This window comes from Tachysurus vachellii, chromosome 18 (assembly GCF_030014155.1).
Source record: "Tachysurus vachellii isolate PV-2020 chromosome 18, HZAU_Pvac_v1, whole genome shotgun sequence".
Taxonomy (NCBI): domain Eukaryota; kingdom Metazoa; phylum Chordata; class Actinopteri; order Siluriformes; family Bagridae; genus Tachysurus; species Tachysurus vachellii.
Window position 1 is genome coordinate 5714980 of NC_083477.1, and position 21214 is coordinate 5736193.

Consider the following 21214-nt stretch of genomic DNA (forward strand, 5'->3'; position numbering starts at 1 on the left):
TTTTCTTTCCCCATGATTTTTACTCCGGTGTTATTTCGGTTTTCATGTTATGTTTTATTTAAGAAATTGTGTTTTTAACTATCCCCACGTTTGGCTCTGGCTATGTATCCATGAACACACCTTCGTTTTCTGACAGCATGTGGAGTTGCACATTGTGTGATGACGGACTGAGCCAGAACAAGGAACAATACTGTTAGTCTAAAGTAGTGTCAAGATTTCAAGATTAATTTTTTTTATATATATATAATTACAGTTATATACATAAACGAATGAATAGAAATAAGAAGAAAAAGGTAAGAAGAGGTAAAGGAATGGAATAAATTTATCCTTAAGTACCACTATTATTTGTTGGTACTCATCTTTAGCTGTATGTCTAGGGCACTGTATGTTTTCTGATGACAAATGTGCTGGTGAATGAAATATAGATTCCTGCTTTAAAAGGTAATTGTGTGTCTTATATGCACTGGATAGTTTTATAATGAGTTGTTTGATGATACCATGGCTTGTTTCTCAATCTAAACTAAGTAAAAAAAAATGTGTGTGTGTGTGTGTGTGTTTTTGATGAGTCAGATAACCAGTTAAAAGCGTGAGATGGAGAGTGAAGTCCCTAGACAGACTCATGCTAGGGGGAGCCAATGCTTCTTCTTCTTCTGTCTGAACGCCTGCCAGACTCACAGCTGTGTCCTGTTGTTTCCACACCCACACACTGCTGCTAACCGTCACCCACACCACCGACCGTTTACTTCACAAGCACGTGTGTGGAGGTGTACAGTCGAGGCAGAAATACCAGCAAAGTGCGGCCTTTGACACAAAAGAATGGAGCATTTATATTTCCCTGCCGTTGATTCATGAAGGCATTTGCGAAACACAATGACTTCATAGCACTGAGCCAAATGACTCCAAATCAGCCTTTTATAAAGTGAACCATAGCAACCTTGTCTCTGTGTTAAATAAACTAAAGCCAGGAATCATGCACCAAAAAGTAGACAGTGTGGAAGGAAGAAGAAAACAAATACATCGTGTTCGATTTCAGAACTTTGTCGTCGTCGTTCTTTCGGCTGCTCCCTGTTTTAATCACCACAGCAGATCATCTGGTCTGTATATTTGATTTGGCATAGATTTTACACTGGATGCCATTCCTGACACAACCATCCCAATTTACATTTACATTTACAGCATTTGGCAGAATTTGGCAGAATTGATCCGAGCTTGGGACCGGCATTGAAAGTTAACCCCTTAGGAGTTCATTCATTCATTCATTCATTCATTCATTCATCTTCTACCGCTTATCCGAACTACCTCGGGTCACGGGGAGCCTGTGCCTATCTCAGGCGTCATCGGGCATCAAGGCAGGATACACCCTGGACGGAGTGCCAACCCATCGCAGGGCACACACACACACTCTCATTCACTCACACAATCACACACTACGGACAATTTTCCAGAGATGCCAATTAACCTACCATGCATGTCTTTGGACCGGGGGAGGAAACCGGAGTACCCGGAGGAAACCCCCGAGGCACAGGGAGAACATACAAACTCCACACACACAAGGTGGAGGTGGGAATCGAACCCCCAACCCTGGAGGTGTGAGGCGAACGTGCTAACCACTAAGCCACCGTGCCCCCCCCTAGGAGTTCATAACTATAATTAACACAAATCCTCAATTGCGTCCAACATTATTGGTTGTTCACATTATTTTCCTACATTACCCACAATGCTGTTCGACTACCTGCTGATGGAATTTAGACCTGAAGACAAGTTCCAAAAGTTTAATGCTAATATTAGTGACCAACACCAACATCATGTTTGTCTTCTTGTAGGTGGCTAACTAGCTAAATCCAAGCCTCTGATGCAACACTTTCTAATAGCAACACTGCATTCTGGGAGCTTGAGTGCAGTTTTCACTATTTCTATGTTATTTTTCTCATGAATATGACAGTGAACAGGAGCAGGAGAAGAAACCAATCTCTTGTTCTTTTACTCTCTTGTTTATCTTGTTTAGGAGCTAACCAGGAAACCTGAGTGTTTGAAATTGGAGACATTTTTTTGTTTTTCTCCTATTAAACATCATTGTTACTGCACTAACGATGTCTACCTGTGATTCCAGTACGACACACAACGCTAATGCCTCATGAGAAGGACAAAAATCCAGCAACCACCAACTAATTACACCCTGAATCGGTAAACACGTCGTAAACATTTCAACAGAAACACACTGAATGTGTTTGCAGCTGGAGTTCTCCTTTAAGACACCACACGTCTTAGTGAGAGACGGAGAGAATGAGGAAGACCCAGATGTAACGTGACAAAGCAGCCGGGAGCCATTTATTTGAAGTGAATGTTTGGGATTTACAATGAAAGCAGGCATATAGACGGTTGGCGAGGCCTGGTGATGAGTTCCGTAGCAACTACTAGTGTCAGTGATGACAGAAAGACTTAGGGTGCTTCACTGATCCCTTCTTCTTTTCATTTGAATATTCCTTCCACATCAGATGTCTTGTCTCTGGTCTACTGTATATATAATTAACATGACACAAGGCCTGATTTATCATAAGAAGATCTTATTATAAGAAGCCAATCCATAAAAAGTATTCCACAAGCTGTTTAAAACGCTACATTCTTTATTATTAATATTATACTTTTTTTTTTAAGGTTAAGGTTAGTCAGAATCCTATTGATTTTTTAATCGATAAAAATCCACGCAACAATTTCCCATCCTTATTTTACAGAAACCAAACACTGAATTAATAAACAGTCTATTAAATTCATATATTTGCGTTTTTTTTTGCGTGTTAATATTAAACGATATAATGCGCCTGATCACACTAAACCCCTACTGTACCTATATTCTATTGTTGGTGTTATTAATGATACATCATTATTAATCCATTAGTTAATTGACTAATTAGACATTATTAATTAAGGACATTAATCACAGTCAGTAGTGATGATAGTGATATGGATGGATTATCTGTTATTCTCGAGTGTTTTTCAGGTTGTTATAATGTGACGGTTTACAATACACACACTCTGCACTACACACACACTAAAGATGAAAATAACAGGAAGTTTATCTCTGTTTCTCTTCGATCTCTTTGATAAGACCCAATCTGCAATTCTGATGAAATAGAGCTAGTGTCTTAAAGTAGATTTTTGTTTTGTTTAATTACGTTTATTATTTGTTTTAATCCTTAGGATATGAAAATAGTGTCAAGAAAATATGGGAAAGAACGTTAACGGGAAAAACCCTTTCCCGAGTTCTGAAGGCTTTGCGAGAGTGTACATCAGGTTTGAGCTGTCATTCGTTAAAAACAAGTCTTTGTGTGTGTGTGTGTGTGTGTGTGTGTGTGTTCATTTATGCCTGTTTTATGATGTATATTCTCACTGACTATCATGTTGCAAGTTTTCCATAGAAATGCTAGAATTGTGCTGAAAAAAAAACAAGCTTGTGTTTAAAGAGCCAGCTTCTGATTGGTTGAAATGACAAGGCAAATATGTGTGTGTGTGGTCTAGCATGTGAGGTGACATGATGAAGGGGAAAAAGAGGAAACAAGCATAAAGGAAAGAAGAGGAGGTGAGCCTGAAGTGTTTATTGGAAAAAGAAAGGTGCTGGACAAGGCCATTCACACCTTCAGCAGTCTCTCTGTCTTTAATGTTCTCTCTCTCTCTCTCTCTCTCTCTCTCTCTCTCTCACACACACACACACACACACACATACTGTACATACACACACATCGCCAAAACTAATTAAGAGCCAGGCGTCTGTGATGCTCTGCTGGAAGAAACAGAATGAGAGTGAGATGGAGGGAGAGAGAGCGAGAGAGAGAGAGAGAGAGAGAGAGAGAGAGAGAGAGAGAGAGAGAGAGAGAGAGAGAGAGATACAAAATATCAGAGTCCTTACAAGGGTCTATTTTTGTGAGATATGGAACAGCAGGCCATTAGTGAAGAGATGATTCAGCCTAGCTCTCAGATCAAGGATGAGTAAAGAGAGTGAGCAAGAGAGAGAAAGAAAGAGAGAGAGAGAGAGAGAGAGAGAGAGAGAGAGAGAGAGAGAGAGAGTGAGAGAGAGATACTGATAGAGGGAGAGAGTGAGAAAGAGAGAGATTCTGATAGATAGATAGATAGATAGATAGATAGATAGATAGATAGATAGATAGATAGATAGATAGATAGATAGATAGAGGGAGAAAGAGAGAGATACTGATAGACAGATAGATACCATTTCATGCTACCATCTCGTCCTGTCTGAAGACTCTGAACTGCCAATTACTGAGAAACTCAGACTGGCTAATTAGTTACTTTTTCTTTTTCACAAGGCTTTTGCTATATGATTAATATGTTTTCCCGAGTTACTGTGTATGGTATTTTTGTACTTTTATTATGATGTTAGTTTGATGTGTTTTATGATTATACTTTTTATGACTTATATAATATTTTTACCATGTAAAGCACTTTGGTCCATTGTTATGGTGTTGAAAGTGCTATACAAATAAATTTTGATTGATTGGTTTTGATTGACTGTTTTGTTGTTAGTGTATTATTCTATGTAATTATTAAACAGTGGACATGTAAGAACATAATCACTGAGCCCATAAACCAGGTTTGTCAGCAGAACAGAATGCAGAACAAACTGACAACTAACCAATGATCTATGTAGCCTAGGAAAAAAGTCATCATTCAGCAATTTTTTTCATCAGATCCTCTGGTTTGGCTCACTCGGTCATATGCTACATGTAAATGTAGCTGAAGGCAGCACATTTGGTCAGAAAATGCTTAGAAAGGGAAAATGTTTAAAGAAGACTGGACAGAGACATTTATCGCATGCATTTAGATGTGTCTCAGGGTACAAATGGTCCGAGTTCTCACCTGCTCGTTGTGACTGAGTAAGTTTGCAGTAGACACTATCTGCTGATTCGATCAGAGTACGACTCGTCTGGATCATCTGCAGGAGGGAAACAGGAAGTCAAATCTCGGCAGGAAGCGAGACAGACATACACACAGACATAATAAATAGAGTTCTAATGCTACGCACAAAAAGGATGTGCTTGTTTAAAAGCAATTAAGTTCTCTGGCCAAAACACTTCGACTTATAAAACGTCACTTTGTTTTTATCAGACATGTGAGCTTTACTTTACTGAAGACTGCAGCTTCTTAGCGATGTGAAAATTCCACAAACTTCTGAAATGTGCCAGTAATTTTAACCATACATACGCCATCTAATATTCACATTAACGGTTTTATTATCAAAATATAATATACAATTCTTTTTTTACAATTTTTTTTTTATGTCTTTTAAATGTGGGATCACGTTTCTGGAAATGTGTGTACAGTTCTTGGAAGCTTGGTGTTTTTTGTTTTTTTTTTTCTCGTTCTATTCGTCTTACATCATCACACAGAGTGACGCTAGTCCCACCATAAACAACATTTGATTCTAATAAAAATAACTGAAAGCTTTGGGCTTTGGTACTGGATCAATCAAGTTCAGTTCCCTGTGCCAAAAGTACTGAAAACTGAAGAAAGGAGATGACAGGATGAAGCTAGTACATGTTTGTACACAACACTAGATGCTACTTTACTGACGTTTTAAGAGTGAAGTGTAGTTTTTAAGAGTGAAGTGTGAAGATTTGATAATCTAACCCTAACCCTAACCCTAACCATAACCGTAGTTTTTGGTTGTTTATTTGTTTTCTAAAATAACTCTACCTGTATGACTGTTTTGTCCTTCGTAGTATGCTGTTTTTTTTTTGAAAGAGAGCGTTTTTCCAAGACCTCCGGAAACACACACACTTTACGTCGTGGGAACGAAACCCCTGGAATTTAGTGAATGGCACTTGTTGGGTATGTTTGTAAGATAGCATGCTAGCTTACCGTGTCGTAGGCCAGAAGGACTTTGCGCAGTAGCTCTGGGACAGCACCCTGGGCCTCCATGGTGGGGTAGGACTCGCTCAAGTCCACGGTGACACGAAGAGACCTCTCGCTGTTCAGCAGCCATGATGAGACAGTCAGGATACACTGCTTCATGTTAGCTGCTGGGGTCAGCCCACATAGCTCCTTAAATGACACCATTGCGTTCTGTCGGAGATGGATACACACCACACAAAGAAATGTACTTTATATTTTAAATAAATTGCCATATCCTTTTATTATAGTATCTACAGTGACTGCAGCAAGAAACACGCTGGTGCGGAAAGTAAAGAAACAGTTAATAATGGGAACACTTTTAGCAAATAAACGATAACTAAACTGGAAGCCTCATGGAGGTTTGTTGTTCATTTTGCAATCTCTCTGGTATTAAGTGCCAGGTCAGAGTGTCTGAATAAACAAAAGAAAGCTATAAATCTGGTGAAATTCATCAAAGTGCCATCAATCTGCAGAGTGTGACCTCCTCTATTTAATCTGGAAGAAAGCGGCACTTCATGCTGCTGGTGGAGGTTCCCATGACACCATCATGGTTGCTCATATCAATGTTTTACTGTATCAGTAGTCTAAAGAAAGTGTGTATTTTGTGATTGTACTCTCAAAGTTTGCATATTTAGGAAAACAAAGTCTGCTCCTAAGATCTGTTAATTGGGCTTTCAGAGCCTGTAAGCCTTAGACAGAAATATTTCAGCTTATATCCAGTATTCATATTATGCATAACCTAATACCATTAACACCATGAGCATCTACTCCAATCCCCTCCCCATGTGCTAAAATGCCTTGCACCATTCCCATCACATCTGCATGTACCCTAACACAACCCCTAAATCATGTCTATGTGGCCCAGTACTATTAACACCTCATCCCAAAGCCAATTATGTTGCTCAACAACAGTCTTAATTCCAATTCCAAAGTTGTCCAACACCACACCAATCCCAAAGGTCCACCACCATTCCATCAGAAATCCCCAAATAATCCAATGCTATCCCAACCTCATCCCCATAGCTTCATCCCTGTCCCATCCCCATATAAACCATTGCCAATACCCCATGCCTATGTCATCCAAAATCATCCTCCCCATCTGCATCTGACTTAATGGCGTCCCAATTTCTATGTGGCTCAACACCACCGCCACAAATGTTGCCATGTGGTATGTGGTAGCCTAATCAGAAGGTCATGATTTTGAATCCCAGGTCCACCAAGCTGCCACTGCTGGGCCCCTGAGCAAGGCCCTTAACCCTCAATTGGTCAGTTGTATAAAAATGAGCTGAAATGTATGATGTGTGACACCATCCCCACTGCATATACCCCAAATCCTTCTCCCTGTGCCCCAACTCTGTTGTAACCCAATCTGCTGTCTCAATGCCATTCCCATGTTGCTTGCGCCATCCCAACCACATGCATATGTGGCCCAACACTATTGCCATATGCCCCTATGCCATCCCTATATTAACTCAATGTACTATTTTCACACAGTCCCTATCTGTCTAAACACCATCAACAGCCAAGATTGAGATTGCTTTCTTGACAAAACAGTGTTCTACATGAGTTAGTAAGTAAATTTAGAAAAAGCTTATTATGTAGACTTTTTTTTATAGGCTCACTAATTCACTTTACTCGTCTGCATAGAAACATCTGATTCTGATTGATCTCAGGATAGGTTACCTTACCACCAGGTGGCATTGGAGTGAGAAGAAATAGTTGTAGCCTATTGTTTTCTGTCCCTGGTCCTAGATTAACCTGAACTAAGTCTTTTATTTTCTCTGCTTTAACACATCAGATCTGACTTTACGAGATAATTCACCGACCTTGAGTCAAAGCGAGATTTGGAAAAGCACAAAAAAGTTCTCAGCAAAAATGTAACAGGATCAAGGATGGGGCCCAATGGGCTGGGATATAACTGCATTGTTACCTCTTTTGTCACTATTCAGTATGGATTCTGTAAATTCCTTGTGATCACATAAGGCTTTTTGTACATACAGTATAACATCCTGGACTCATGAACTCCAATTCCTCTGTAGGTCTTTAGTACAGACCTTACTGCCCCTCATAAAATGTTGCTCTTCACCTTTTCAGCCAAACAAACTGGTGTGGAACCCAGATAAGAGATGATTTACACATGTATATGTGTTTTGTGCTCACAATTATAATGGAGAATCTTAAATCCAATCCATCCCAATTAATGTTGTTGTTGTTGGGTAGATTTGTCTCTGACTTTGCCTTTGGCATTTGAATTCCTTTGCCAAAAGGACATTCATTTCTCTGTTTTGCTCTATATCCTTCTCTTTCGTCATAGGTTCTTGGGTGTGAGGGAGATTAACAGTTTGTTTAAATACACTGTGAAAACATCCACCGGGACATTTGGTTCCCATGAGGAAACTATTTGCTGAGCCATAACACATGGAGATGCATACACACATGCTCACTCTCTCCATCTCTCTCGCTCTCTCTTTCTACACTCACAGATTGTCCTTCTCTTGTGCTGCATCACTCCCCATCATTCCCCTTTAGTTTAATGACCCTTCACATCACAGTTGAAGTCCCATGATGTAACACATACACGGTGACAGAGAGCGCGGGAAAATGTCGCTTCTTCCAGCACATATTTAGATAATTTGTCCAGACTCATCTTCTCTGTGTGTATTACTGTAGATGTTTTAGATGCTTGCTCTCAAATGCCAATGCCGCTAACTCGCCTATTGCTCAATTCCAAGATGAACTAGTGTTATTAATAACAGATTTAGCTTTATCTAAACAATAAACAGCTATATCTTTGCAACAGGATTTAGTCTTATTAATTTGGGGTAACCAAATATGACTAAGAAATGCTTTCAGACTTCCAGTGTCTAGAAGACCGTCATGGCACTTATAGAAAAAGAGAGATAATTAAGGATACTTTATTCTCATGCTTATAAAAGTTTCTTTTGCAATGACTAAAAACCACCAAAGATTATGTCCATTAATTAACTAAAGTAATATGCTGCCCTAATAAGCCTCATATATAATTCATACCCATCAAAGATAAGCTCTATCAAAACAAATAAGATGCAAGATGAAACGGAAGTAATAACATGATATTTGATTAAATTACGCTCTATTTCTAGTTGCATGTATTCCCAAAAAGAAAAGAAATTAAATACAAGCTCTGAGCAGTTATTCATCAAGTCTTCATCTTGATTAGCTTGAAAAATCTAATTTCCTGAAATCCTGCACCTGAAAACTTTTTAGTGGAAAATGTCCTACTACAATGCACGTAAAAATGAAGGTTCTGAAAAAGGAGAAAAGAAAGTAATTCATCAAGACTCTTTCATTCATCATGCTGTCATTTTTTCAGATAAACACAGATGCTAGCAAATCACCATTGTCATTACATAATGCAGATCTGAGTGAGTTTGGTGTTTCCTGTGCCATAGTAATTAGTTGTTATTGTACTCTAAGTATTCTGGGGCAAAACACCGAGGGGCAAATGGGTGGAGAGCAGTGTTGCATGTCTTACTGAGGAAAATTGTTCTAGTACTGAATACAAAATACAAGAGAAGTGTGTTAAAAAGTGAAATCTTGCCTCTTTTTTCTTCTTCTTGAACACAATTAGACAAAAATGTCAAATTAAAGAGAACCTACAAATTGCAAAATTCTCAATTCTGAGGAGTTCCTGAAGTCTTAATGTGTTAGAAAATGTAGACATTTACCTCTCACTTTTACAAAACTACTTAATCCACTAACACTGGAGACTCCTTCAAAAATTTCTAAATAAATGTCTTCAGTTTCTTTAACTAAACAATAACAAAAGTAATTATATGCCATCTTGTTGCGCCTTATCAGAGATCACTCACTCATTTTCTACCGCTTATCCGAACTACCTCGGGTCACGGGGAGCCTGTGCCTATCTCAGGTGTCATCGGGCATCAAGGCAGGATACACCCTGGACGGAGTGCCAACCCATCACAGGGCACACAAAATGCATGTCTTTGGACCGGGGAGGAAACCGGAGTACCCGGAGGAAACCCCCAAGGCACTGGGAGAACATGCAAACTCCACACACACAAGGTGGAGGCGGGAATCGAACCCCCAACCCTGGAGATTTGAGGCAAACATGCTAACCACTAAGCCACCGTGTCCCCCTTGCACTCTTACTGGTGAAGTAAAATTAAGACATAGGGGTTATTATTTTATTATTCCTGTTTGCTGGTAAAATCACATAGGATGATATTAAGTAACAGCCTGAAGCAGACAAACCACCTGATTATGTTTGTTTATTATTAATGCAGACACTACAAAAATAGTAAAAATCAAACTTTAGTAACAGCTTAAGCTATTATAATTGCTGCAGATTCTCTGTTGTCTGTCTATTCTTTGTCCAGTTTGTCAACTTGCATTGTCTCATTTCATTATTCCCTTTTGTGAGATGCACCTATTAAGTAATAAGGCCAACATTCATTCATTCATTCATCTTCTACCGCTTATCCGAACTACCTCGGGTCACGGGGAGCCTGTGCCTATCTCAGGCGTCATCGGGCATCAAGGCAGGATACACCCTGCACGGAGTGCCAACCCATCGCAGGGCACACACACACACTCTCATTCACTCACGCAATCACACACTAGGGACAATTTTCCAGAGATGCCAATCAACCTACCATGCATGTCTTTGGACCGGGGGAGGAAACCGGAGTACCCGGAGGAAACCCCCGAGGCACGGGGAGAACATGCAAACTCCACACACACAAGGTGGAGGCGGGAATCGAACCCCGACCCTGGAGGTGTGAGGCGAACGTGCTAACCACTAAGCCACCATGCCCCCCATAAGGCCAACAAAGCTCTTTTATTTTGCAGAGAAGGAAATACTACATTAGTTCTGAGAAAATCATAATTATGCCTTCATGGTTTTCACAGAATCACCTAAAGCACTAATGAGCTTCATTGTAAAAGAATAAAAGAAGTCCTTACTCTCAGGTTTGTCCTGAATTTGCATAATGGACTATGATATGCTTGTTACATTTGACACAAAGACCTCTAGCACTCCCCAAGTATCTATTAACCTTAGTCAAGTCCTTATATTATTACCAGACAACAATGTGCATAAAATAACACCTTGGTTTTGACAGAGACAGGCTTGTACCACTAAGCAAATATAATCTAATAAAAATATCTGTAATAATATCTGCACAATGAACAGGCAATGGTGTATTGCAAAGTTTCTTGCCCAGTATGGCTAGTTGGCTTCATTCATTCATTCATTCATTCATTCATTCATTTTCTACCGCTTATCCGAACTACCTCGGGTCACAGGGAGCCTGTGCCTATCTCAGGCGTCATTGGGCATCAAGGCAGGATACACAATGGACCAAGTGCCAACCCATCGCAGGGCACACACACTCTCATTCACTCACGCAATCACACACTACCGACGATTTTCCAGAGATGCCAATCAACCTACCATGCATGTCTTTGGACCGGTGGTGGAAACCGGAGTTAGTTGGCTTCACTGAATGTTAATACATTTACCTATCAGGTTTTAAAAGGAGATGTTTCCCAGACCAGACCTCCATGAGGTAATATAGAGAAAAATACATAACCATGTAACCAATCTCGTTTATTTTCTCGCAGCCTACTATTGCGTGTGATTCAATTTCTTTTGCATGTTGTAAGCTGTAAGCCTTACCTGCACGTTTTCCCGCAAATCTGTTGCCTCCCGAAGTGGCTGTGTGGAAGCCCTGAAGAGTTCATCTATCACTTTGATCCCCGTGGTCTTGGTTGAAGTGTACTCCCGTGCCTTGCGACCCTTCCTCACAGAAAGACCTCTCTTGTGAGCTCTGCCCCCACCACGTCTGTTCGTAATGGCCACATGAACAAATAATGTGGTATTGGGCAAAAACTCTCCAGTAAGTGACTGCAATGGTACATGACGATATCCAGGCTGCAGACACTCAAAGGGTATGGTGTACTGGCCAATGAACTCATCCCCAATATAGTCATCATCAAGAACCACAAAACGTAAAACTGCTAGTTCAGGGAGATTGATTTGGAACTCAAAGCTTTCATCAAAAATGGGATTGTCACCATTCTGTGATACAGTCTTTGTGCGCTGCTCAGCACAATCAGCAGGGATTCCGTGGATCTCTACATATATGTATGGCTCAACCACGTCACCTTTTGCTGCTGAACCACGAGGTTTTGGCAAGTTTTGGCCACTGATCACCTTAATATGGAGAAGCTGGGCAGACACACCAGGCAGAGAGTCACGAGCATTGGCACTGAAGTACGAGACCTCCTCGCGCATTATGGCAGGGCGAAGCACATAACCACAGTTACCATTTTGCCTAAACCAACCCAAATTAAGGTCCATCATCAGGCCTGGTGTTTGGTAGTTCATAGCAACAATTTGACAACCACATTTCCAAAAGTCCTGAGGGTTCATATTGCTGGCATCAATGCGCATGGGAGTCGGGTATACTCGTGATAGAAATCGCTTATTATAACTGACAAAGTCCTCAGGGTACTCGTTAGCAAAGCGATTAGCATCCACCTCATTGAAAGAGCATATCTCCCAGTACTTTTGTTCCCTCTTTGCATACTCAAAATCCTTAAATTGGACAGATTTGCAAAGGGTGACAAGATCTGACAGTTCTTTACAAAGTTGCAGCCTCTTACAACTAAAACCATTGAGATGGTCCTTCTCGTCTGCTCCCACCATGCGCCGTGACATCTCAAGCCCCTCCTCCTCATCAGTCACCTCCCCTTCAGAATCTTGAATGTCTGGTGGAAGGCATTTCCCTTTCAGAAGTATCTTGCCTTTTAGTTTCTCTGGTGAAGGCAGATAGTTTTCCTCAGCACTGGGAGGCTCTGTGTGAAGTTTGTCCCCCAGGATCTTCTTCATGTGCTGGGCCATGACCCTCTGCTGCGGAACACTGCAATGCGTCACTAGGCACAGAATAAGTGGGTACTCTGAGCTTTCAAAGGCATACTGGTTAATGACATCCAGGACCTTTGAGAAAGCCAACTGGGAGGCCACAGAGCTGCCTACGTAAACTACAGGCTCAGAGTCAGGGCCATCCCACACCACCACCTCTATGCTGCGGCAGCCCATGCGCAAAGCACGGACATAGCTGCTAATGTCTGAGGACCCCCAGTAATGGTCCTCCAGCAAAGAGGCATTGTGTGAGGAGTTGATGTAATAGTGAGACAGAGGCTGTGTCATGTCCTGACAAACGCTTTTGTGCTGTGGGTCAAAAATATGGCACTCAGATGACAAGAGGTAATGTGTAAAACCATCAATAGATAAGTATCCGTGATCACGACCTTCAGCCGACGGCTCGTATTTCCTCACAATTTCACGGCACATCTCTTCTGACACTCCCTCTACACCCTGCTCAACTTCCACAAACAGCATTAAGTCTTTAGAATCCAGGTACTCCTTGTTGCTAGAGAACTGCACAAGCAGGAAAAAAATCTCAGGTCTTGTGCACAATTCACAATATGACTCTACAAACAAGTCTAGGTCAATGGCCTCTCCATAGCACTCTTTGGCTTTCTGAAGTTCTTTAAACTTCAGCATAATCCGTGACTCTTTCATGCCTGGATTAAGCCCCTTGATAATCTGTGTGGCACGGAACAGGTCAATGTGGCCCTGCCTTTCGACATCAGCCAACTCGAACACCGAGCCAATCCAGGATGTTCTTAAGCTCGGCTGAGTGGCTTCCACCACTCCGACCATGTGCCTCCCGTAAGAGACCAGATAGCGCAGCCCCATCACCCAGGTGCTGACCACATCCGCTGTACTTGCCACTAAATCCAAAGACTCATAGTTGTCTCCATAAATGATCGAGAAAGCACACTCTTCTGGAAACTGATCCGAGAGTCCATTGCTGCGTAGGACAGGGGTCTTCTTTCCTGACCGGACCTCTTTGATACTTTTAATCTCCAGCTTAGCCTTTTCAGAATCCTTTTTTGAAGGTTCCCAGCGGAGCCAGCGCAAGTCTGGGTCTAGTAGGAAGTACCGGTTGTACATGCGTGAGTTGGAGCGGACCTTTTTCATCTCGCATCCCTCCAACATAAAAGCCATGCAGGCAGCTGTGCTGTTCATCTTGCGGTCACTTGGCATGGAGCTGAACGACACTGTCTTCTTCCTCACCTGTCGCTGCTTTGAGTTGTTCTGCAGAAGGAGTAAAAGAGGGGCTGTCAGTATATATTTAGCACGGGTAAAAATATAGACACAATACAAAAGACACCATAAACTGTTTGCAAGGGAGACTTATTTGATGGGTCCCAGAGGATCACAATGCACATCTTCAGTACACAGATAAAACGTTCATTTTGAAACAATATGATACAAAGGTATTTAGAAAAGTTAGGATTTTTAGGTCAAACCACAAACAAACCAATAGACTTCAGAGACAGAAATAATAAAGAGAAAGCAGATGCATGCTAGAAGGGATCTATACTGATTTCAGCTGACAGCATTATTGTGGGTTTGAGTGTTTGTCCATCAGTTTGACAATAGAGTATACACTGTGTGTGCTTCTATCTCACACACACACACACACACGCCACAAGCTGTTTACATCTCTCAGGTGAGAGAATTCTCTCTCTCTCTCTCTCTCGCTTTCTCTCTCTCCCTCTCTCTTATCCCTGCTTCTTAATTCTAAAGCACAATAAAAATCTCAATATCAAAAAAAGATCTTCTGCTTTTTCTGTGGGTTTTTGATATTCAGCGCCAGTGCTGTGTACTGAATATTCCCCTAAGAGTATTGTGAGTGTGTGTTCATGCATTTTTCTTTCTGAATTGATGCTTCTTGATGAAAAGCTTTGAGGTGTAAACACCTGATTATGAATCTGGTATTATGGCTAATACAGCTCTCTGTTTCTCTCTCTCTCTCTCTCTCTCTCTCTCTTTTCTGGCAGATGGGGTTAAAGAGCTTCCTCTGGGTCTGTGTATATATAATGACCTCAAGGGCAAGAGAACAGAGGGAAAACAGATGAAGGGAGGCATGCTCTTTGGCATTGAACACACACAAACATACGCACACACAACCACACACACACACACAGACACACACACAGTCAGTTGGTGGAAAATCATTGTAGTCTTGCCTCAAGTGTCATCCTTTTTATTATTTATTATATTTTAGAATATTATAAGCATGACAAATACATATACATTTACATTTTACATTTACATTTACATCATTTGGCAGACGCCCTTATCCAGAGCGACGTACGAAAGTGCTTAAGTCTCTATTATTGGCTCACAACTGTTCAAGGTTCTATGTGTGCTTTCTCATTACACACTGAAGAACAAGAACCCAAACAGGAACAGCACTAGAGGTTCTCATTGTAGTTCATGCCTCACAAGCTTAACAGGTGACTGAAACAAACACAGCCCTGATCCTGAAGAAGGCTGCCTCATCGCTACAGCAAAAAACAGTCATTGTTGAATTTGTGTAATGACTGAGACAAATGTATTCATGAAAAGGCTCGCTGACAGGCGTCAACAATAACAAAGAGGAAAAAAAGGCAACTTGATAAAGCTTCAGCCAGTTGTTAATAAAATGAGACTGTCCATAATGCATTATTGTTATCCTTAGTGACATGAAAGAAAGAAAAGACGAATTGTGCTAAAACTGTGAGTAGAAACAAAACAAAAAGGTTATGAAACAAGACTGGAGCAAACAGGGCTACAGACAAACTCAACCTAAACAAAAGCTTGGGGTGCTCATCAGGGTGAAACAGGACACAGGTGAGGGTGATACAGACATGTGACTAGTGGACCTGGGGATGATAGGAATTGTATTTATGCACTGACTCAAACTAGCTTAATCTCTCATTGAATTGTGAGAAAAATAGAAAAATAATTTTCTGTTTCATCATGACATGCTGGGATAAAAAGTGGATTTAACCCTTGTATGTTGTTCGGGTCTGTGGGACCCATATTCATAAACATCAGTAGTTTTGAAAAACTTTGCTTCCTTGTAAATTTGTTGATTTTTTCCCGCTCATAAATTTGATTTTCTTTTTTTTATTTCATTTTATTAAAAAACAACAAAAAAACAAGTAGCACTTTAATTAAAAAATGTGATGTAATAAAGGTAAAGGGCAAATATTAACCATAGATGCTGTTTATATTGCTTGTCATTGGGATGAAGTAAACATCTGTAGAGTATTTTTACATACTTTTTTTATTGTGTTGAATTAAAAGCCCAAAAATGCAGCGGGTCCACCAGACCCACGAACACTGGCTGAGTAACAAAAATACGAACAACATTCATTCATTCATTCATCTTCTACCGCTTATCCGAACTACCTCGGGTCACGGGGAGCCTGTGCCTATCTCAGGCGTCATCGGGCATCAAGGCAGGATACACCCTGGACGGAGTGCCAACCCATCGCAGGGCACACACACACTCTCATTCACTCACACACTACGGACAATTTTCCAGAGATGCCAATCAACCTACCATGCATGTCTTTGGACCGGGGGAGGAAACCGGAGTACCCGGAGGAAACCCCCGAGGCACGGGGAGAACATGCAAACTCCACACACACAAGGTGGAGGCGGGACTCGAACCCCCGACCCTGGAGGTGTGAGGCGAACGTGCTAACCACTAAGCCACCGTTCTCCCCACAATGCTACATCCATCAAAATAATTTTTATATAATATTTAAAGAATAATATATTCTTTATTAAACCTTTCAACCATTTACCACCTACGACAACCGTGCTGTGGATCTCCCAGCACCACGTAGTGATTTTTAATTAGTGTTTTTAGTGATTTTCAGTACAATACTTTCAGCTTATCTGAATGATTATGATGTTTCCAAGGTTGATATGTCACATCGCAAAGGAACCAATTAGGATAGTGCCTTATGCTTCTGCAAGCTTGATCCGAGTATCCCTCTGTGTGTGTGTGTGTGTGTGTGTGTGTGTGTGTGTGTGTGTGTGAGTGTGTGTGTGAGTGTGTGTGTGTGTGTGTGTGTGTGTGAGTGTGTGTGTGTGTGAGAGAGAGAGAGAGAGAGAGCTCTGTGTATACCAGCGTGATTTCTCTTTAAGTGTGTCGCCCTACAACACTGCAGTCAAGGTTACTCTAATGCGGAAGTTGGTTCCAGTATCTAGGGAACAGTGTAGAACTCGTCCATCCCATAATATACATGCTGTAGCAGCATCACACTTTACAGTCTCCTATCCCTCGCTCTCCTTCACACAGATTCATACAGCGTGCTGCATTCGTGCGTCCGAGTTACCTTTGTGTTCTCTCCAAGAGACTTTTTATTTGCATCCTTTCAATATGTAAATATGTTGTTGTATAATTTTTAGCAGTAGAGTTGAGAGGCAGTTTGAAGCCTGACAGGAATGCTGGTTATTATGACAGTGTTACTAGAGTGAAAAATATCCACCAAAAGTGGTGATTCTGAAGGACAATTTCTGAGACATGATAAGTATTATGTGATTCCGAATTAGAGATACGATGATTTCTTTTTTTTTTTCTGCTTATAAGCTGCTGATTGTTGTGTTGGACGGTGTTATGATGGATCTGGAGCTTATCCCGGGAATGCTGTGCTTGAGGTAGGAATACATGATGGATGTCAGTTTCCACACACACACACAGTGAGAAATTCAGCATGGATTCAGAGATTCAGCATAATCATGCAAAAACACCATAAAAACATATAAAACTACATACAGTCATCTGTAACCTGAATTCAAACTCAAACTGTTGACCCTCCTGGATGAAGCTCTGAGGCCGACTCCACCCACTGTACCACTGTGCCGTGCTTTTACAATGTTACAAGAATCAATGACATGATCGGGGGAGGATGAAAAATGAAACCTGATGAAATCAGATTTTAAAACCCAGACGAGTGCTGACCTTGTACAGAGGATGGCCGTGATGCTCGTACAAAAATAAATAAATAAATAAATAAATGTCACACATTGTGGAATTTTTTTCCATAGTATCACATACTCATATTACCCATCCATTTCTTTTACAATGGCAATGCTTTGAATCTAAACAACTCTCAGATGTTTCCAGCTTTTTTATGTCCCGCCCAGTGCCTCTTAAGCAGAGACACCCACCGTTCTTCCTCTCTGGGGGTGTTTTTTTGTGACTAGTGTTTATTGATGATGACAAGCATTTACTCTAATCCTCATGTTCAGTTAAGGCTTTATCCGGTGGTGTCTTGTAGCAAAGTAAGGTCAGCATCTAGAAGTTGACTTGAAGAAGTTGAAGAAGCTCCCTAAGTTTATCTGCCTGAGGGAAGAGAGAAAAGTGCTGAAAGTGCTCAGTGCTCGCAGAAGAGAAATAGTGCTCTCATGCATGACGGTTTCTCTGCTCTTTTCTTCTCTGCTCAGAAATCACACGTTTCTTTTTGTGCATTTCATAGAGATTCAGGCTTGTTGTTAAAATCCATGTTCACTTACTGTTCTGCACGTTCATGATCTCCCCTGACGTCTGAAGTGTTTACTGGGGTGTGGTGGGTTATTGGCTAACATGGTTGACTCACATGTGTAGGGTTGGGGGTTTAATTCCTGTCTCCACCCTGAGTGTTAGCATGCTCAAACCACATCTATATGCCTTCCTCTTCCTGAAGTACTTAAAATAGCACATAAAAAAAAAGTACTTTTTTTTGGTGCTGCCTGTGTGGTTTTCTTGCTAACTTACCTCCCAACAGTTTTTAGAGTTTTTTAGACTGATGCTATTCTTAATCCATGGCATAATAAACAAGTATAAGAATGTATACGCTCCTAGAGACTGCAGTGCACTTCTGAAAGGAACTATAAATGTACATGTAAATATTCTCCCTGTGTTTTACCACCAGGTACCCCGGCTTCATCCCCCAGTCAGAAGCTTGAGTCCTGTGATGGCTTGGCACCCCATCCAGGGTGACCCCTTCGTTGTGCCCAGAGTCTCCTTGGATAAACTCGAGGTTCTCCACAACCCTGTACAAGATAAATGAATGGATGGATGGATGAATGGATGAGTAGGTGTTACATTTATATAATCAAGGCCATAGACCATAACATGCTTCCGATACAGGCTAGGAATCATACTGTATCTGCCCAATAGCACACAGTATCACACCCACCACAAGTGCATTCAACCTGTAAACCTCAACGGCCTCAACCGTCTATTCTATGCTAAGTAGAATAAAAGTGGTATTAATGTAGAACATGACATTCGCACAAGTGGAATGACTAGTGTATTGCTATGATTTGAATGAAATTAATCAATCAGTGAAAGGATAAGAGGTACTTTACACACTATTGGTTCTTTCGCTTCTTTCTGGTCACACTGGAACCCAGGATTTTGAGATTGTATTAAAATAAGCACTCTGTAGGATAACGCCTGGATGAAACGAAGCTAAACCCGTATCAACAGGGTGAATTATTAAATGAAATCAGATCTCATACAAGAACAAAAAAAAAACCTTATTGCTCACTATGCTGATCTTAATTAAGGTTAATTAAAACAGTTCTTCTCTTTGACCCTGGAGTCTCCCTGTTGCGCTCATGGCTCTGAATGTGGTCTAATAATCTTCTCACTTCCACATGCTGTTACTGTGTTTTTTCATCCTGCTGAAGGTTTCACTGCTTCTAAGAAACGCATGAACGCCCTTGACCTGTTTAACGTAATAATAAGGAAAAAACAACTACCAAAAAAACCAACCTGAGTCCACAAAGCTTGTCCTGCAGATCTATCAGCAGGAAAAACAGCATGTGGTAAAAGGCCAGATGTGTGAACACCCACACAAATTGCTTTTCATTACGCCACTTATTATCATTTCTACATTGCTTTAGGACAGAGTTTACTACAGGAGTGTTACTTAATGAAATGTTCTGCTACTTTTTGCTTCTAATCAACCCTTTAAACTCCAGAGACCTGGACTTCTGACTCCATGATGAGTCAATAACCAGGTTGGGACTCTATGTGGACATTACAGATGATGGACATATCTAGTGATTTTGCATACTCAGCTACTACAGTGCATATTGCATGACAAATTCTTTTAACATACAGTAGCATCACTGCACATACTTACACACACATTACTTATGACTGCTGTATGTTTTCTATACACACACTAACACAACTGCTCAGCACACATGCCTAATGTATCTGTAATCTTTTTCGTTTAGTTAATCTGTACAGCAATCTCAGTCTGTAAATAACATTGAGATGTATGCATTTGTGTATTTGTCTTTTTTATTTTTCAGTACTTTGAGTCCGTGTCCTAGCTGTTGCTCTTCGTTCCACACTTCTACACCTCAATCTTATATAACATTAGGCTAGTCATTTTGTACTGTTCTCATTATAGTTACTGAATAAAAGTAAATTTCTCCTTTGTAATATAAGAAGGATTTGTCCATTTCTATGTTCACTCCCTTGTCATTTGGGGTCTGGACTCTTGTCATTTGGAGTCTGGATTCTTGTCATTTGAAGACTGGATTCTTGTCATTTGGAGATTGGATTTTTGTCACTTGAAGACTGGACTTTTGTCATTTGGAGATTGGACTTTTGTCATTTGGAGATTGGACTTTTGTCATTTGGAGATTGGACTTTTGTCATTTGGAGATTGGACTTTTGTCATTTGGAGACTGGATTTTTGTCATTTGGAGACTGGACTCTTGTCATTTGGAGATGGGACTCGTCATTTGGAGATGGGACTCTTGTCACTTGGAGACTGGATTCTTGTCATTTGGAAACTGAGTTATTCTCATTTGAAAACTGGATTAAAGTAATTTGAAAACTGGATCCAGTCATTTGGAGACTGGATTCTTATCATTTCAATACTGGATTCTTGTCATTTGAAGACTGGATTCTTGTCATTTGGAGATTGAACTTTTGTCATTTGGAGATTGGACGCTTGTCATTTAAAAACTTGATTCAAATCATTTGGAGATTGGATTCTTGTCATTTGGAGACTGGATTCTTGTCATTTTGATACTGGACTCTTGTCATTTGGAGACTGGATTCTTGTCATTTTGATACTGGACTCTTGTCATTTGGAGACTGGATTCTTGTCATTTTGATACTGGACTCTTGTCATTTGGAGACTGAATTCTTGTCATTTTGATACTGGACTCTTGTCATTTGGAGACTGGATTCTTGTCATTTTGATACTGGACTCTTGTCATTTGGAGACTGGATTCTTGTCATTTTGATACTGGACTCTTGTCATTTGGAGACTGGATTACCTTATCTCTCTCCTGGAATCTCTGCCACTCAGCATCATTCCAGGTCTACAGCTGATCACAATGCAGCTGTGTGACGTGTTTTCAACCTTTATATGTTCT

The 21214-nt window shown here is 40.7% G+C and overlaps 1 protein-coding gene across 1 annotated transcript in view; it reads right to left on the bottom strand.

Moving 5' to 3' along the window:
- LOC132861516 (inactive phospholipase C-like protein 2) overlaps positions 1-21214 on the bottom strand; it is a 178428-nt gene that overhangs the window by 15418 nt on the left and 141796 nt on the right. The window contains exons 22-24 of the mRNA XM_060893075.1: positions 11585-14074; positions 5872-6075; positions 4870-4945 (exon numbers count right to left, since the gene is read on the bottom strand). Coding sequence (XP_060749058.1) covers positions 4870-4945; positions 5872-6075; positions 11585-14074 — 2770 coding nt within the window. The remainder of the gene's footprint in view (positions 1-4869; positions 4946-5871; positions 6076-11584; positions 14075-21214) is intronic.